At 41.1% G+C, this 17,374-nt stretch overlaps 1 protein-coding gene across 1 annotated transcript; it reads right to left on the bottom strand. All coding sequences in view use genetic code 11, as the record gives it.

Annotated features, from left to right (window-relative positions):
* Positions 1-5,908: 5,908 nt before the first annotated feature.
* On the bottom strand, positions 5,909-12,540 carry EGR_00553 (hypothetical protein; the record flags this gene model as incomplete). Its single annotated transcript, XM_024489802.1, has 5 exons — positions 5,909-6,068; positions 9,122-9,258; positions 9,298-9,435; positions 11,008-11,196; positions 12,343-12,540. 5 exons carry the CDS (start codon positions 12,538-12,540, stop codon positions 5,909-5,911), a joined length of 822 nt encoding a protein of 273 aa, XP_024355799.1.
* Between the last annotated feature and the right edge of the window lie 4,834 nt (positions 12,541-17,374).

Raw genomic sequence — 17,374 nt, 5'->3', positions numbered from 1 at the left:
ACCTAGACCTCTTCACGCAATATTTCCATCGACGGAGTTCCAAATAATTATTCGATGGGTTGCAATTTGCAACTGAAAAGTCAACTGAGGACCGGTATTAAAGTTTGGTAATTTTAAAGCCAAGGGATATCACTTTAATCTAATATTTAGTTTGAGAGAAACGCCCAAGTTTCAATAAGTCCTGGAACTGATTCGATGCTAGAAGTATAACGCTTGCGTTTTCCTCATTGCCTCAAACTTCTATGTACAGAAAGGAGAGTAAAATTCGAAAGAGAATACTCATTTCACAAAGGCTAAAATTTGTTAGAGCACATGGAACCTCCAGTTTGCGTGTTATTGTCTAGCCATTAGACAACACAAAAACTTTATTGTGCGCCTTTAAGCCAGTTTCACTAATGTCTACTTCGTTAATCCCATCCAGGAAGATATTTTACATTTGATGGAGATTGGCCTAAAGCCTACTGAATCTGATACTTATGCGGCATCCGATTTATTGAAACATTCGGCTCAAAGGTGCTTATTTATTTTGCATCGGAAGTCAACGAATTAAGAGTTTGAGGAACAAAGATGGCACAAGTACCAAATCGGTAGTTGGTATAAGAAGTTCGGCTTCATTTCGCCTATTTCTATATGAAAGCGAAGAAGCTAAGCGGGAAGTAGTCTCAAGGCTTGAGGTGGTTACTCGTTAAACTAAGTTGGGAAAAATGGCATACCCAGAAAAGAGTAGTAAATGGTGAGCTCTCTAGGTGATTTCGTGCCCCTCTCCCCCACAATCACTCCGCAGTGGACAGGGGGGCGAGTGAAAAAGAAGGGAGGAGTAAAGACCCAGTCAAGCGGAACAGAACCTAAATTTCTGGCAGACTGGAAGATAAGGAAATTCTTCTCTACCTTCCCACCCGTGTGTGCTGGTCGGGAGAATAGTCCCTTTTCGCCACTCTTTTAGCTAGGTGTGTAGTTGGCACGAGGTGCGGTAGGGCATACTCATTCTACTCTTCCTCTTAAATCCTCTGTGATTAATGAGGTTTAACTGGTCAAAGTTGACCTGAAATGACCTCAAGTGAAGCTAACTCAGTAAATATCTTCTACTTACTCGAAACCTTAAAACGAGGCATCCACCAGTTCACTGTTTGCTATATATGGCGGTGCAGGTTCAAGTGGACTCAAGACTAGCTTAGATTTATTAATTACATCGTCCGACAGTCTACATCAAATCTTCCTAGTGTACTATGGTCGAAAAGGTGAGAAACGGCTACTTTAAATGCGCATTTGAGATTTGTGATAACCCCTTAAGTTGTCTCGGAAATTTTGTTAAGCCATGAACCAATCAGTAACTTAGGTTATTTCTTATCAACAACGCGATAGTCGGCACCCTAACATCTACCCATCGGCACAAACGTGAAGTCATTTAACCTCTCTCAGAAATGACGAATGCGTCTTTGTAGAGGTAAGCCGTCGCTTAGAGGTGTTCCTTCAATCCACTGGGCTTCTTTGTCGCAGGTTACATACTTGTTTAGGATTTATTGCAAAGACACAAACCCAAAATCTAACACATCATAGTGGCAATGGGTTTTGTGACACAGACAAGGATTCAAACTAGGTTTCAGTGGCTCGTTTCAATGGTGCTATTCGTATAACGATCAGTTGGCGTGTTTGCATTACTTTGAGCATGCGTTCCGCCATGCATTTTTTGTTCTCAGGAAAACATCTAGGTAGCAAATGGAAGAAGAGAAAAATTACCTTAAACTAGAAACATCTCTACTGTTTGTAAGTTTGTTTTCAGGTAGACAATGCTACTTCTGATTAACATATCGCCTGATACCCGCGCAATCTCCTACCACATAACTAACTACCTCGAAAAGTATACTATCAAGGTAATTGAGCCAGATTATAAAAACTGACAGTTACATGAAAGGAAGATACTTTTATGAAAGGTAGAAAAGTTATTTCTGGTGTCAATTAACTTCTAAATCATGATAAAGCCTCAGCCCCAAATCCTGGTCGCTCAATAAGTGCAGTCTTAATGCCATCCCAGTCGTTCGAAAGCATCGCAGATTAGAAGAAGTAAATTTACTTCCCTGAGATGACCATTAAACACATCACTTTTATTAGGATTTGTCTTGTTTTAAAAACACGAAATTGTTGTGCGTCTTACTGATGGTCAACGCCTCGACTTTTCAAAAGTAAGGTGGACGGGGGCTTTAACTAGATATAGCTTTTGCCATATTTGAAATATCTTAAAGATGGATCGACTGTCAAACCTTTAATGCATTATTTTGCGGTTTATTAAGTCAACTTTGAGTCTTCAAAATACATCTAAGACTTGACAACAGAGACCACTAGAATGGATTGTACATCACCGGACATTGCAGTTACCTTATTCAAGTCCCAATCTAATAGCCCCTCAGTTGAGAGTTTTACTCGACAAAAACAGTAAAATGAAATGGATAAGGGAAATGATCTGATTGGTCATTGCTAATTTATAGCTTCTAAAAAAGGGAACGCTTGTAAATTCCATCTACAAGGTGGGTTGGGAAACCCAAAATAAAAGTCACAAATTCAATTCTGTCATTTACTTCACCTAGCCTTTTTGTTTTTGAGGAACTTAACAGTCCATCCTTTCTAAAGGATTTCAGATCTTTAATATTTAAATTGAATTAGGGCTCCTTTCCTTTTCAAAGATATTTTCTTAGAGACACAGAGAACAAGATATGCTTGGTAGCACGGTTATTAAAGGGAATGTTAAGGGAAAGTCCTGCATACCCTGCTCACTCTCTTGTTGGTTTGTACAATCTAGGCACGAGTGGTAGACGACATTTACGAATAGGTTACCTCTGATATTTGGCCTCCTAGTTTCCTTAATTTTCACCTCTTAGACAACTATGTTTGAAGAGTCGATGAGGTCACCAAATAGTTTGCCCACAATATCGAGGACTCCTCGATGTTCATCACCAACACTTTGGCTGCTAGCATCAAAAATGCGTGTTTTATGTTCTCTATCAGGCTGTGACAAATGTTTCAGCTAAATTTCATCTCAAATAGTTAAATTTATGAACAAAATTAGCGGTTATTAGTGCCATATTAGAATTACAAAACGCCTTGCAGGCTGTCAACGATTTTTTTCTAGGACCTTGATAATATGCATATTTTCATTTATCTTCCAATTGAATTTTGGTTCTCATAGTAAAATTACTTTTCACTTCAAATGGTTCAGAATTCGCGAAAAGGAGTTAAGCACAACAGCGTAATGTTGCACGATCACACACATACAGCAGGGAAGCAGTCAGATGAGTTCGTGGAGGAGAGCGGAGTGCAAAAAGCTGTCCACCAGACCCTTTTACTCCATTTCTCCCGCTTCCTCTCCCTCCAAATCCCACAGCTTCGCTCACCAAGCAGGAAGGAAAAAGGAGAGGGGAGAGAAGAGAGACGGGAACCCTGGGTGATTGGGGAGGGGCGAAAGGAGGGGCGGGACTTTGTGCCCTCCTCCTCTTCCTACTCCTGCGACCAAACTTCGGAGGAAAAATCCCGCTTCCTTTCAAGCCCAAGCATAGGTGAGTGGGCTCGCGCACCCCTCTATCTACCCCCTTCCCTCCATCACTTCGCGTGCATTGGAGGCTTTTTCTTCCTCTACTTGGCTCTACCTACTTGCGTGTGTGTTAACGAAATCAGAACACAAAACACAAAGCAGACATGCTATAGTCGTGCTATTTACGCTTCTCCTTTTAAATGCTAGATGTTTTAAAACGGCTCACGATGTATCAACACGTTGAGACCTTCCAACATGGCTGTGCAGTACTTTGATTAAACCACCTTCTCCATATTTTTCATTCTTATAAAAGAGTTTAAGATGAAAAGCATCTTGGGTTTTCTACATCAGAATAGAAAAACACAACTCGTGAATATTTCGATGACTCTTGGCAGCCGTTTTCTCCGAAAAAATCACCTTCTTGTGCTATTAATGGGATGAACTTACTTCATAAATAATTATTACAACAGTCACTAACTTGTTGGTACTTTCCATCTAGTCGAAATGGCTGTCTCTCCACGATCTTAAACTCACTCCGGGTGGGTGGTCATACATGGTGAATATTTACATATCGGTAAATTTGAATTCTGTGGAACACTTTCCATTTTCACACTTTATCGCCTTCCTTAGAGCATCAGTGTGCCTCTGTCAAGACACTTTTGACCGGCTTAGGAGATGCTACGAATTGACACGTTTGCTAATAGGGTTGTATAAGGAAGTCGACTACCATAACCCTCGAAAGATGCATCCTTTGAAAGGTTAATGTCATGTTTAGCGAGATTTCATTTGGAATAAAAACTAAGGCTTCAGGGAAATGGGTGTTTAATGTCGACTACGTACGAACAATTCGAGCATGATTCCTGCTCCAATGATAAGTCATGAGTCCCATTCCTTCGTATTTCTGGTGTTTTGTCATCTGTAGCCCGACCGAGGATATTAGCACATCCAATGTGGAACTACGTGATGATTGACCATTCAAGGAGGACTCAGTGAGAATACTAATTGTGGAAAGTCTCGGAGAGGTCCAGAAGGGGGAGCTAGTATAAAGTTCCAGATCTCAAAACCAGAAACATTACTCCTGGAGTTGTAGTCATTCCTAGCAGTTATGCCTTTTAATAAGTGCAACTGTTCCTTTATCAAGAATACTCTAAATCACAGAGTATTTTAGACAATTTATTAATTTAAATACCATTTGGGCAGCCAAATTTTGTAAACTGACCGAGTAGACACACCATTTTTGTACGCTAGGAGAAAAATACTAACAAGACTAAACAGTGGTCTTACTCATATATTCAGTCTGTTACGCATCTTCCAGTAATGACTTGTATTTTCCACCGAATTCGAGTAGTCTGCAGTCGTCAGACTCATTATTTTACCCGTGGTAGCCAGACGAATTGTTCTAACCCTGTGGGCTGAGTTAAAAAGGGCGCATGGTTCAAACGATTCTTCTTTTAAGGCTCAGGTTCTAACGGAAGAGAGGAAGAGAAGGGAGGGATAGGAGAGGAAAGGAAAGGAACAAGCAAAAGAGGTATTTTAAACTCGAATAGTAATTTGAGAATCCAGCCCGGGGTACAAACAGTTCGAAGTGTATGATCAATTCTGTTTGATAATGCTATTTGAAAGGGGAATTTTGGCTGAAATTTTTACTGAAGTAGGGTGGAGGAGGGGCTAAAGTGACCTAGACGTTGAACAGTTTTGTGGCAGGCGAAAGCAGCGCAATAAGTGATGCATAAAGGCGATACTACTGCTAATACTAATGCAGGGGACTCTGGTTTTCGCATGAGTAAGCAAAGGAGCTAAGGCCTTAGGAGACTGAAGAAAAACTTTGATCCTCTAAGCGGCGGGAGCTGAGACTCACACATGCACAAGGGGTGGTCTATACAGAGACTTCATCCAATGCTTTTAGGAAAAAGGCATTTTATAAAATACCCTTTTTGGTAAGGGGCTTGAAAGTGGGGTTGGGCTGTGGCGTAGATACATTGTAAGGGAAGGGCTTTCACACGTTGTGTTGCTTGCATCCAGTTACGAGGGTACTTTTCATGGGAAAATCAAACGATTTCAATTATCCAACACCTTCGTTCGACAATCCAGAAACCTTTGCAGGTGTATTTGTGTTTCTATGTGTAGATGTGCGTGTTACCCCATTTCCACACCTAGGTGTGTGTGTGCTTGCGCTAACGACACCTGTCAAGCACAGAGGGGAGGGTGAGGCGAAGGGAGCATTGGGAGAGGAAGGAAGAGTGATAACCTGGTGATCATTATGTTACCAGTTTTGTCTCCTATCCCGGACACGGGCAAGCGCAACCAACCTCCTCTCCTCCTGGAGGAAACAGTGGTTACAGCAGCCCCAAAATATGTCCTTCATTCTGTGGTGAAAATAGGATTTTAATGGCACATAACACACTGATAGCTACTTTTATGAAACAAATTTAAGGTGTAAAATCCATTATTAAAATTGCACTTCAACTCTTGAAGCCATTTTTTGGACAGTCCTGCATAATTGTGACATTTGCCTCCAATTAGAAACAGCACTGGAAAATTCGTCCTGAAATGTGAGGTATTAAGGCAAATTTTATCCAAGATTAAAAAGCAATAGTTTGATCATTTAGCCGTTAATATAATTTAATACGATTTACAAAAGTAATACGAGATAAAATGATATGATTTGGCGGTGAATTGGAACACCTTGACAAACGGAGCGAAAGTTAAATCAAGATCAAATAATGGCTAAAAATTCTCAAGACCGTTTACCATTGTGGGGATGATGGAAGGATAAATACTAAGACTTTAATAAGCGTCACTTTTTGAATGAGATCACATGTTTATAATCTTATCGGTACGGTAACCAAGGCTCTGTCTTCATGTGAGAGGAAATTGATACCCTACAAATCTTAGTTAATTCGATGGTGGCGTGCTTGGTGAACCCAAAAGGCAGTTTTATAAAGAAATAAAATCAAATGCTTTATATCCGTAACACTTGATAAGATTCACACGAAATAAGTAGTGTCAAATGCTCTCTTACTAGAAATTCGGAGCAGCTGACCTGAGATGCATACCAGTGAGAGAGGATTAACCTGAGACCCTTCATAATTGCATCCCTCCTCAACAGGATTAGTTCGGAGATCATTGATCCCTACCCAAATCAGCTTCTTCAATTCGATCACCTTGTCATGTTGTAACTCCCCCATTTCACCCCTCTAAACCCAGTGTACATACTTTCCGCCTTTAAACGTGTCTATGATTCCCTTGAACATTACTACGATTTCAGTCAAAAAAAACTAAATGATAAGTGAATTCGGCATTCCAAGGGCTGGTTAGCCGGATTTTGACACTGATTTGGCTGGTAGCTTTAAAATCTCCCAGAAACGCGGGCCTGTAATAGCGTTTACATCTACCCAACCGCACCCACAGACGATCGCAAATAGCCTCCTCCCCTCCGCTTTATTTCCCCTCTTTCGGTGTGCGTGTATGCGAGTGCGTGTGTGGAAAGGCCACCGGCATCACTCATTCCTGCTCTCCCTCTGCCTGTCTTCTTTAATTAACTGGGTAGCCTTTCGTCTTTTCTCGCCTTGGCGTGGAAACCATTGGTGAGATAGAAGGAGAGAGCAGGAAAGCTACCATCAGTGTGTTGACTGGTGTTGTGAAACAACATCAAACCCTCGAAAGACGCATTCCATCAATGGTAAGGGCGCCTTCACCCCCTTAATTACTCGTATGCCACCTGCTTTATTAGGTGTGTAGGCAGGTTCTCAGGCTTTTCCAACTAGAGTGTCTATAGCTGAATAGCAATCATACATTTTAGAAAATGGGTAACTCCTCATTTTACCCAAATTTTTACAGCAATTGGCACCTTGACGGCCACAATGAATTATGCCTCTGATTAGTTAAGGACTGTAGATTTGAAATAAGCTAAAATGTAATCCAAAGGCAAGCAATTCATTTCAAAAATAAGTTTACTTTAGGCGAAAAAAATAGGTTAGGTACGACAAAGTAAGTACCGCCATAACCCTTTTCATCTCAAATCACTTAACTTGAATTGTCCTTTGGTGAGGCTGAGAGGACCCCTAAATCATGGTGCTAATGCCCTTAAACAGAGATTCTGAAGTGTTTTGACTGCCAGCGATGTGTCTGATAGAAGGATAGAAGATACTGTAACTAGAGACGACTCCGAGTGAAGAAAAGCTGGTCGGATAACAACAGTAGGAACAGGTATGGAAGAGTAGATTTTTTACTAGAGTGGCCTAATTTAAAGGTGAATCTAGTAAATTTGCATGGGGCTGTGTGATATATTTTCGAGTGTGTGAAGTTTCAAGATGATAGCAACCAGTAAACTATTCAGTGCAGATTGACGAGTGCTAAGTAATGGGAGAGACGTGTGCTTGAAAATGGGCACAAATTAGACAAACTTTTGAGTGACCTAGCGTCAAAAATACTTTCAAACGTGTAAGACAATAATAAAGTGAGGAAGGCGTTTTATTTATCAATAAGTCTGGAATTTATGGCAAACGAGGCAACCGTTCGAATGAGGACAATTTTTCCCACACAAACGCCACTAACGATGCCGTAAAACTATGGCAAGTTATCCTCCACATCATTCACTCATTCCTCCGCTGGTCAGGAGTGCTTTGCAAGTGGGGATCAAACGAAACCGTACCCTAATTTATTCCTATCATTTGAATTATCTAGAGGAGGTTAGAATCGGTGATTGCTCAGGCATAAATTAACCATTTATTAAGTTTGATTCTGGATCTATTTGGAAGGAGTTCACTCTTAGGATGAGGTTATTTAGCGTACTGATACAAGGAATATACCTCAAAAATGGAAAATATTTTACTTTCAAACACTAATGGAAGGATTGGTACGATGTTAGGCAAATGCTAAACCGCGTCTCATCATTTTCTGCAATCAAGACCGCTAAATAGTTCAGCCGTCCATTTAAATTCTATTCTTTCCACGAAGTCGGTTTGCTGTTGTTATTATGCCTCACGGACTTCTTTGCTAGGTGTTTTCAGTTCAAGTTGGTGATTTTTAGCTTATACCTGTAAAATGGGACGCGGCAACAGCCAGCGCACATGTCACGTCGTCAGTCAGGACTCCGGGTACCAGCAGCGGTGATTACTTGGACCAACATGTTGTTATAAGCGGGCATCCAAAGATACAGAATACTTGAAACACAATTTGCATGGTGCCAGGACATTCATGCACATGGCTCTGACAAACTGAAAAGACGTAAACCTCTTGAAGACGCTTGTCACAGATGATCGGCCTGTGACTATCCCGGCCGTGGTAGTTACCAGCCCACAGCCTTGACAGTCATGACTTTGAACATTCAATACGTGAAATGCCTAGGCGAGGTACAACTCGTCCTTTAACGAATTCGTTAAAGGGATTAAATTTCTTTTGGAAATAGTGAAAACAGTTACTTAAAGACTTTTACAAGTACAAGAAGGTAGCACACACTGGGCCGCTTTAGAAGGTTTCAACCGCACTAACATGCCTTCGACACCCCAACTCTCTCCCCATGAGATGAACGCTGTAATACGTGCAGCGGACTGTGTCGGGAAATAAAGGTTGCTTCTAGTCATTGAAATTCGTTACCTTCTTCTATAATTCCAAACATCCTCTTTCGATTTAGATGGTCCTTGTACAAGAAGAAATTTTCTATCCATTTTTTGGGCCAATGGGGTGATCTCTATTACAAACGTGGTAGCGGCAATATTTTTCAACCTAAGTCTCTGTATTTCTTCCAAAGTCTAACAAAGTGTTCTCATTACAATTTTAAGAGTGAACAATTGATTGTAATAGTTCCTATAAACAAATTGAGGTGGTAAAAGCCATTTTAGTAAGGCTGTATAAAAAGCTAACACTTTTAAAGCTATACCTGAAGGTTGGGGACTATATGCGATACAATTCTAATCAAAATATAAAACATTTCGGATGAGTTTCCATAACTACCAGAAACCCTTAACAATACTTGTGTATGAGAGATGTGCAGATTAAGAACTACAGCATGTCAGTCAGAGCTGAATCAGGTAATGAAGCTAATGCAACTATGGTCTATCAAGAGACTGTTGCTTTCATTTTTTTGTCCCTAGACTATGCTGAAAGTTTGTTTGACATTATTCGTGAGATCATTGTACGTACGTACTACAGATCATTTATCCCAGAGGAGTGAAATTATTAATTACAGGAAGACTAGCGGCTTTTATTCATTAATCGAGTTATTCTCCTTAAGTTTGTTAAATTTCTTCCTTTGAAGATTGAATGCATCAGTCGTACTTATTTTAGTCTTAGCCCTATGTTTTTTTGTTCCCCATCGTCTCTCACGCGGGCGTACTCAAGTCGTCACCAAATCGCAGCCGACCTTGGTGGGTCATTTTGTGCCACCAAAATCTTGTCATCCCTTGTAGCTAGGGCTGTTTTTTAGCCTCCAGAGGCAGAAAAGTCGTTGAGCACATCTTTATTTTGGTCAGAACAAAGTCTAATATAATTTTAAAGTTCGTCCCTCCCTTGCCTAGCAGACCTCACAGGTCGCAGACACACACACACGCGTCCGCCTCAAGGGGGAACAAGGGAGGAGTAGCACAGTCGTCCGCTCGAGAGAGAGGCTTTAAAATCAACCCACCCCGAAGCATCGTCTCCTTGGGGGGAGCAAAAGAACCCGTTTTATGGGCTAGAGGAGGGGACACGCCTTGTTGGCTGCTTGGCTCCAGCCAGCGAGCACAGAAAGAGGCATAGGGAGAGGCGCAGAGAGAGAGGAAGAATAGAATCGCATCTCGGCCACCCCGAATTCACCGCTCCTCTCTGAAGTCCTCTCCTCTAGCCGTTGTCGCCGCGTCCTCCGCCATCACCATTGCTCGGATTGACACGCACGCGCGTGCAGGCGGGCAAACTAGCTAGCTATCGCGAAAATGGGGCGGCCAAGATTGACTTTTTGTTGCTGTCCCAAGCCTGATGGAACTCGCTTCAGCTACTGCGAGAGTGGTGAAAATTTTTTTCCCTTCTCTCTCTACTCTTTTCGCCTTCTCTTCCCTTCCATTTGAAGACGTAATTGTGCTTTAATCTTAGCCCTTCCTGCATGCTAATTTTGAGCTGCTCAGATGAAAATCATTGCTTGATGGTAGTGTGGAGTGAGAAGATCAAATCTTTAAAGCCTCTGACAATTTGTGGCAGGAACATCCAAAAACGTCAGATACTTAACAGTTCAAGTAAGATTTTCTTCTCTCTGAATAAATATATGAGGTGGAATAACCAAAATAACTCAGATTTCGCCTATTGATGATCTGGACATTATGTTGTTTTTCCATGGACTGACCATGATCTGCAGTGAGCTGTGAAGCAAATACCTTCTCCAAATGAAACTAAGCTTTTTCTCCTTCAGGTTCTACAGATGTGATACTTTTAAAATACTACCTTTTGCAAAAGTGTAATCACGTCCAATCTTGGCTTTAATTTTTCGTGAAATTACACATCATGAGCCTAACTGGGCGTATCTTCGGTGTTACAAGGCCATCCCTTAACTTATCCGAAAAGGTCTTTGAATTTAAGTCGGCTAAAGAGGATTGTTGGTTGGTAACAAAGAATGTCGTATTCGCAAGGTACCAAGACCTAACAGACTGGACTGGACATGGACAAATAAGATTTTTACTTGCATTTCCAGCTAGCACAATTAACTGTAAAGAAGTCATTTAAAAAAATAGACGTTGATTGCTAGTTCATGGGGTTGCTCTCCGTTGAGGAAAAGGAAAGCAAATGGCATATTATTTCGTTTTCTTATGGTACAAATATTGTAAAACGTTGCAGGTTAATTCAAATACCGACATCAAGAGTGGCTTATGTACAAGCTCCTGATATCAACAAAAACGCTCTTCAAAGCCACTGAGGCGTATGCTGTTACGCCTGTTGTTTGCCTTACTTGATGGCATGTCTTCCAGTTCAGCTTGTCAATGCAAGTGCGCATGCCCAACCGCCGAGAGTACTACCCATCAGGTAGTATTTAAGTCTTCATTATCTTCGCAAATTAATCGACACTTTGCGGTTGTAGTCTTTAAATACCCATGATTTACATGAAGAAATCATAAAAATGATTCTTGTCGAAAGCTCCCTCATTCACCGTTTTTGTGACTAAATGTCTATTAAAGTATTACACATTAGGTTCTTTTTATAAACAGACTTTTATTTATTCCTCTGGTTATACTTTTATTGAAAAATTTATATTTTTTGGGACATTTATCCAAAATATCAATTAGATATACAGTTTGTAGGAAGTCTTGCTGAATTAAGCTTAGAGGTCTTAACTTTTTCACGCGAATATCAATTCTCCATTCTCACTGCTACTTTACAAACCCCCAAACGGCACCATTTGCAGTACTGAGAAAATCCGTCTTTATGATTAAAATGTTTTCATTATATTAGATGTAAATGGTAAAATAGGCTATTGGGTACCTCAGATTCACCTGAGCAATATTCCCGATGATGCCGATTTGATTGCTAACCGGTCTAGTAGTTGCCCTCCCAACCTCCCCGTATGGCATTGAGGCTTATTATGGTCCCTGCTAGCATCCCGCGATTTCCCCTTTTTTAATACTGAAATTTAGCTATCATTATTTTTAGTCTCTTGATTTTTGTTGTTTTTAAGTGGAAGCTGAAATGCATCTTTTGTTTATTTAAGTTTTTGCTTTACACTCGCGAGTACTTTAGATTCCTCCCTTTTACCCCCTCAGCGCGTCATGGCCTCGCGGTCCATGCCAATAGCTCCTTAGCTCTTCTGAACCTTAAAAATACCCAGAGCGCTACGTTGGTGGTAGTGAAAAGCAAACCTGATCCTGAAGGACAACTGCTCTTATTTCCATTCCCAAACACAAAACCTTAACGTGACAGAAGAAGGACGTGTGTTGTGGATGAGAGAATCTGTAACGAGCCCCAGCAGAAGGACTGAAAATGGCGTCAACCTTCGACAGCCACGCCAGTCCTGCAGTCTGCAGGTATACCATTAAAAATGAAGCATCACTAGCCATAAACTATCTGGAAAAGTTCGTTACGGATCTGTCTACGCTACTTGTATGAGGATGTCAGTGAAGTGAACACTCTATACCGCCTTTATTTCCCTACTAGCTGAATAGAACCCAGATAGACGGGGCTGGGCGGGACTGAAGTGAGAACAGAGTAGCAAAGAGGAACAGGTGCGAAATCTTATCCTCACAAAACTATTTCAAGTTCTGCTCTTCATTAAATGACTCTGCTTTTAGCCCAATGGTCTTATGACAACCGGTGGGCATACGAGACTTTCAGCATATTCTCCCTCCCCCAATACAGTCCTCAAATAGGACCGGCGCGGTCGGTTCGTGGGTGTTTTTCTTCCACCATCGACTACATTGTGACGACCGACGCAGGAGCTTTACAAAAATGACCCTCATAAGGAATATTTGATTAACTCTTCGTTTTGGTGCCGTAGGTACTCAAAATTCGGCTGCTGCACTTTCGCCAGACGCAGTGGCCTTCAGGCCATTCCAGAAGTCCCCCCAGCCCTTCCGTACGCCGAGAAGACTTGTTGTCGAACGGAAATAAACAACAATATATAAATGGCTACTGCGAATCATTTCAACCACGGCGAATGGCAACCGGTTTGCTTTGTTACTTGGCCACTTCTAGAAGAGTACCAACGTGTTACGAAATAAGTCCAAATCTTGAAATCATCCATTGGTGGTGTAGCCTTTACCGCAAAGTATCGATTCTACATTTGCCGCATTTTCGTTCCATTTCTGCCGGTCAGCTTAACGAAATCCCACTAAAACTTTCGGAACATGCTCTTTAGTTAATCAGAATCATACAAAATTAGGGTTAAGAAATGACGCTTTAAAGACACGAAATAAATAATGGGTGCATGAGCTACGTAATCGTACTTCATTGAGCTCCGAATTTCATAGAGATCAACGAGAAGAGCTGGTTACAACAGCACTGTGCATGCACGATTGTACCATTACCATTTATGCATACAATATATGTATCCAAATGACTCCATTGAAATTCTGTGCCAAGAGTTTGATCTCTCTGAAGGTGTTTGTGATGCGCATCCTCACCATATGTCTGTAGTGACTATTCGGTATTTCAATTATACGTCTTATTGCACTCGAGCCCATAAGTACCCAAAAATCTTGCCCACTACGTGTGCCTAATTATTCACTTTCTCCTTCCTTCTTATTAACAAGGCGCATCCACTTGACCCTGTGCAAAAGCACCAATCCCCAGCCTCTTTTATATCCCGCCGCCTCGTCTGCGTTCAAGAGGCCTGACCCCAATCTCTTGCAGTGAAGTAAATCCAAGCAGATGCCAGAAAGAGGAAAAAGGATGCTATTAACAACCGTTAGTATGGCGGGGGGACAAGGGAAGTGGCGGGGCAAGACAGGTGACAAGCTGACCACCTACAATGCCAGCACAGACCTGATGGCAGTAGTACACCCACACTCAGTTTGATTACAGACCCCGCCGTGCTGCAACATCGGCAGAGGAGGTGCTTGGCCCCCACTTCTTGTCCTCTCCCTTCGTCCCCCTGTAATTGTATGTGTGGGCAGGTGCGTGCATGCCCGCTCACCAGTGTAAATGTCAAGGGGACTTGTCAGTCCATCATTACCTCCCCTCCTCTCTCACTTTCCTTTCTCCTCTCCAACGAAAGGCCGCACACGCATTGCCTACCTGTTGACAGGTAACGGAGCCTCAACTTGGGACCATACATTTCTCCTTTTCCTCCTCAGCCTGCCACAGCGGTAGTAATGTGCATTGACACGATGGCTCATAAGCATTTTGAGTGCCAATGAATTTAAAAGTTGTTGGCTACCACAGCCTGCTTGTTCGGCAATTAGACGTCACATGAATGCCTTGAAATTCCAACAAAATCCAAAAAAGTTTTTTCGAAAGTCCCAAAGCATACCATTAGTTAACGATAGCTTAAACTGATCAATTTTTTTCGTTGCCCTGAAAAGTAGTCGAAAATCGTGTAATGCAACTTCATGACTGATAGTGTTATGTGTAGTCGCCTAATAATATCACTTCTTTCGTAAAAAATGTGGCAATTAAATTTAGCTCAGGTTGCTGGTTTGTGTTTTCAAAGTCTTTCTTTAATCATCCATTTCAATAAAATAACGAATTCAGAGTTCTTGCTGCACAATGTGATGTACTTATTTTATGGACTTATAAATTTTTCTAAAACATATCTGATTAGGGTAAATGTGATTTATTGAAGATCACATGAATCCTCATGCTCCTTGGTCGGCAATGTTGGAGAAGCCAAATGCTTTGATGACGTTATCCCACTAAAGCAGTTCAAAACAAATAATTGTGTCAAAGATATTACAGGTGTTCAAAATGGCCTCCTGTTTATCCTGTTTACATGTAAGAAATCAGAATTATTATCTCACACATTCCACTTGATGAGGAATTTTTTTCTAAAACTAATCCCATTATTTAGCAGCTGCCGATTGAATGTAAAGATGTCGCTTGAATGGTACCTTATTTGCTTCAAAATTAATTAACGGTCTTTTATTCTATAGTCCTAATACTTTGTTCGTTTAACTCCTCGTCTTGGTTGCGCCACCCTTGAATGCTCCGCAATTGTGCTTCCCCTGGATGGCCTGGCCTGGAGGTCTTTCTGTACGTCGAAAGGTCTGGAGTGCTACAAAACATTGCAATGCGTGAATTGCTGAGCATTTTGCACCTATCTCCAGTTTTAAACATGCATTCATATCAAGTGAACGAGTTAAATGATTTGGTACGACTGTACCTGCCAGTAACACAACTTATGCATTAAATTGTTACAGTTCTCACTTTGCATTAATTGCTATAATACCCAAATAATAACAGAATTCAATGCCAATTCTCCTTGACTCTATCCTTAGCTTGGTGAAATTAACTGTATTTCGGTCCTCAAGCCGATGTCGTCGTTACAAGGGAAAGGCAATTTCGGAGGTAGGGTCAATTACTAAGGCGCTATCTCGAGGTCACATCAATTTTTAAGGCGGTCATTTTCAAATCAGGACTTGAAATCCCAAGAGTCCACTTATGTAGCTATCGTGTTAATAAATAAGACCACACTTACAAATTATTTTCATAAAAAAGAGCCAGTTTTACTAATCAGAATGCGTTGTCTAGTGCTCACTCTTGAGTTCAGGGCTTAATTGATTTGTGGGCTGATTATAGTAGTAATCAATCAAAAAATCAATACTCCCACGTAATTGGAGGATGAAGCAATGCCAGGTCGGGCTTAAAGTTGGCCCGGTGCTCACCAATCACGCCAAGTGAATGTTCCATTCTTACTTTTCCTCTCCTGCTAGGAAAAAAAATACCTTTTCTTAAGTTCTGGTTCCAATGTCCCCTCACCACAAAACCCAACAAAGTTGGTAAGTATTTAGCACTCCTTCCTCTTTTTCCTCATCTCTTGTGCGCTTCTGTTTCGGCAATTGAGGCAGTGACAATGTGTCAATCATGTGAAGAAGGAACGAGAAGTGTGTGTTTAGGGCGAAAGATAGAGGGTGTAGCGGTGATTACTTTCATCGCAACACTTCCGGAGGGCATTAGTTTTTTCCTCATCAATAGAACCAAAAAGCGATGGTCGATGTGTCAAGCAGTCCTCATCCTCAATTTCTATTAAGCTCATGCCTTTGGGCAGAGGGCAGAAAGAGGGGAACGGGAAAAAATGAGACTCCCCAGGGAGAAACACGCGGCGAGAGATGTGACATTTGATGACCGCCTGTCTGCTACTTCATCGCTCGTTGCTAACGTTATATCAATGTTGGCAGACTTTTACTCTCATAATTTGCAGATTATTTCCTCCAAAGTAATCAGATTAATGTTAGGCTTTTTCTAAGTACTCTGATCAGAAAATGCATTCTGATAAGCAACTTCAGGTACTGTCTAAAATTGCCTCTGTTTTTGTCACCTGTTCAAGGTCATTTACGGTGCTTAAAAGTTTTGAAAATTGTTGAAGTGTGAAAAACCTACAAATAATCCTCTGCTATGCAATCTAAGTTGCTTGTCGGAATAGGTGAATGATAAACGGTTTGCGTTAACAAGTCATTGTGCAATTGTTCGCCAATCATTGGATCATTAAATAACAGATATTCCATTGCTTAGCATACTTTAATTTCTCGGTTTTTTAAAGAAATTGTGAAAAGATCCACTAATCGTGTTTATAATCACACCATGGCTTATTTATGGCTGTGCTTTCGGTTCATATTATACTACCAAAAATGAATACAATCGGTTTGATAGATATGCAGTTTTCGTAACAGTAAATACTTGGATTGCGCCGGAGCACAGAAGTTGAAGAATGGTTTTTACAAGAGAATTAGGCAAGAAATAATTGCTTTCTGTGCTACAAAAGGCACCACTCTCCTGAAAAAAAAAAGCCACCATCGAGGGAGATGATGAATTGGGAATAGAGGGGCAAGGAACTGATCAGTCCTGTGAGGGTGCTTCTGGTTATGAGAGGAAAAAAGACTAGATTCTTTGGTTGTGCTATGCACCCCGCAGGGAGATTAGCGCAATTTTTCATTTGTAAATCTTTTCATTCTCACTTTGAGGAGTGTCTGCGATTTCTCTACTCCCTTAGGGAGAGTAATTGAACCATTGCTAAATATGCAGTTTCAACAAAGTCCCCATATTACCTAATAGGAAGATGAGGGTATTTAATTTGTTTCTTGGCCTTGGCTTGATTAAGAATTTAGACTAAAGTGCTAACCGGAGGGAATACATCCCACTAACGTGATGTCCTACCAATGTTTACCTTCATATTTTGAAACATCTTTATGTAATATACGGTAAAAATAGTAATTTTTGCTTCCATGTCTAAGGCTATGT

The sequence above is a fragment of the Echinococcus granulosus genome (genome assembly GCF_000524195.1).
Source record: "Echinococcus granulosus chromosome Unknown EG_S00002, whole genome shotgun sequence".
Lineage (NCBI taxonomy): Eukaryota > Metazoa > Platyhelminthes > Cestoda > Cyclophyllidea > Taeniidae > Echinococcus > Echinococcus granulosus.
This window is presented reverse-complemented; position numbering and strand designations above follow the sequence as displayed.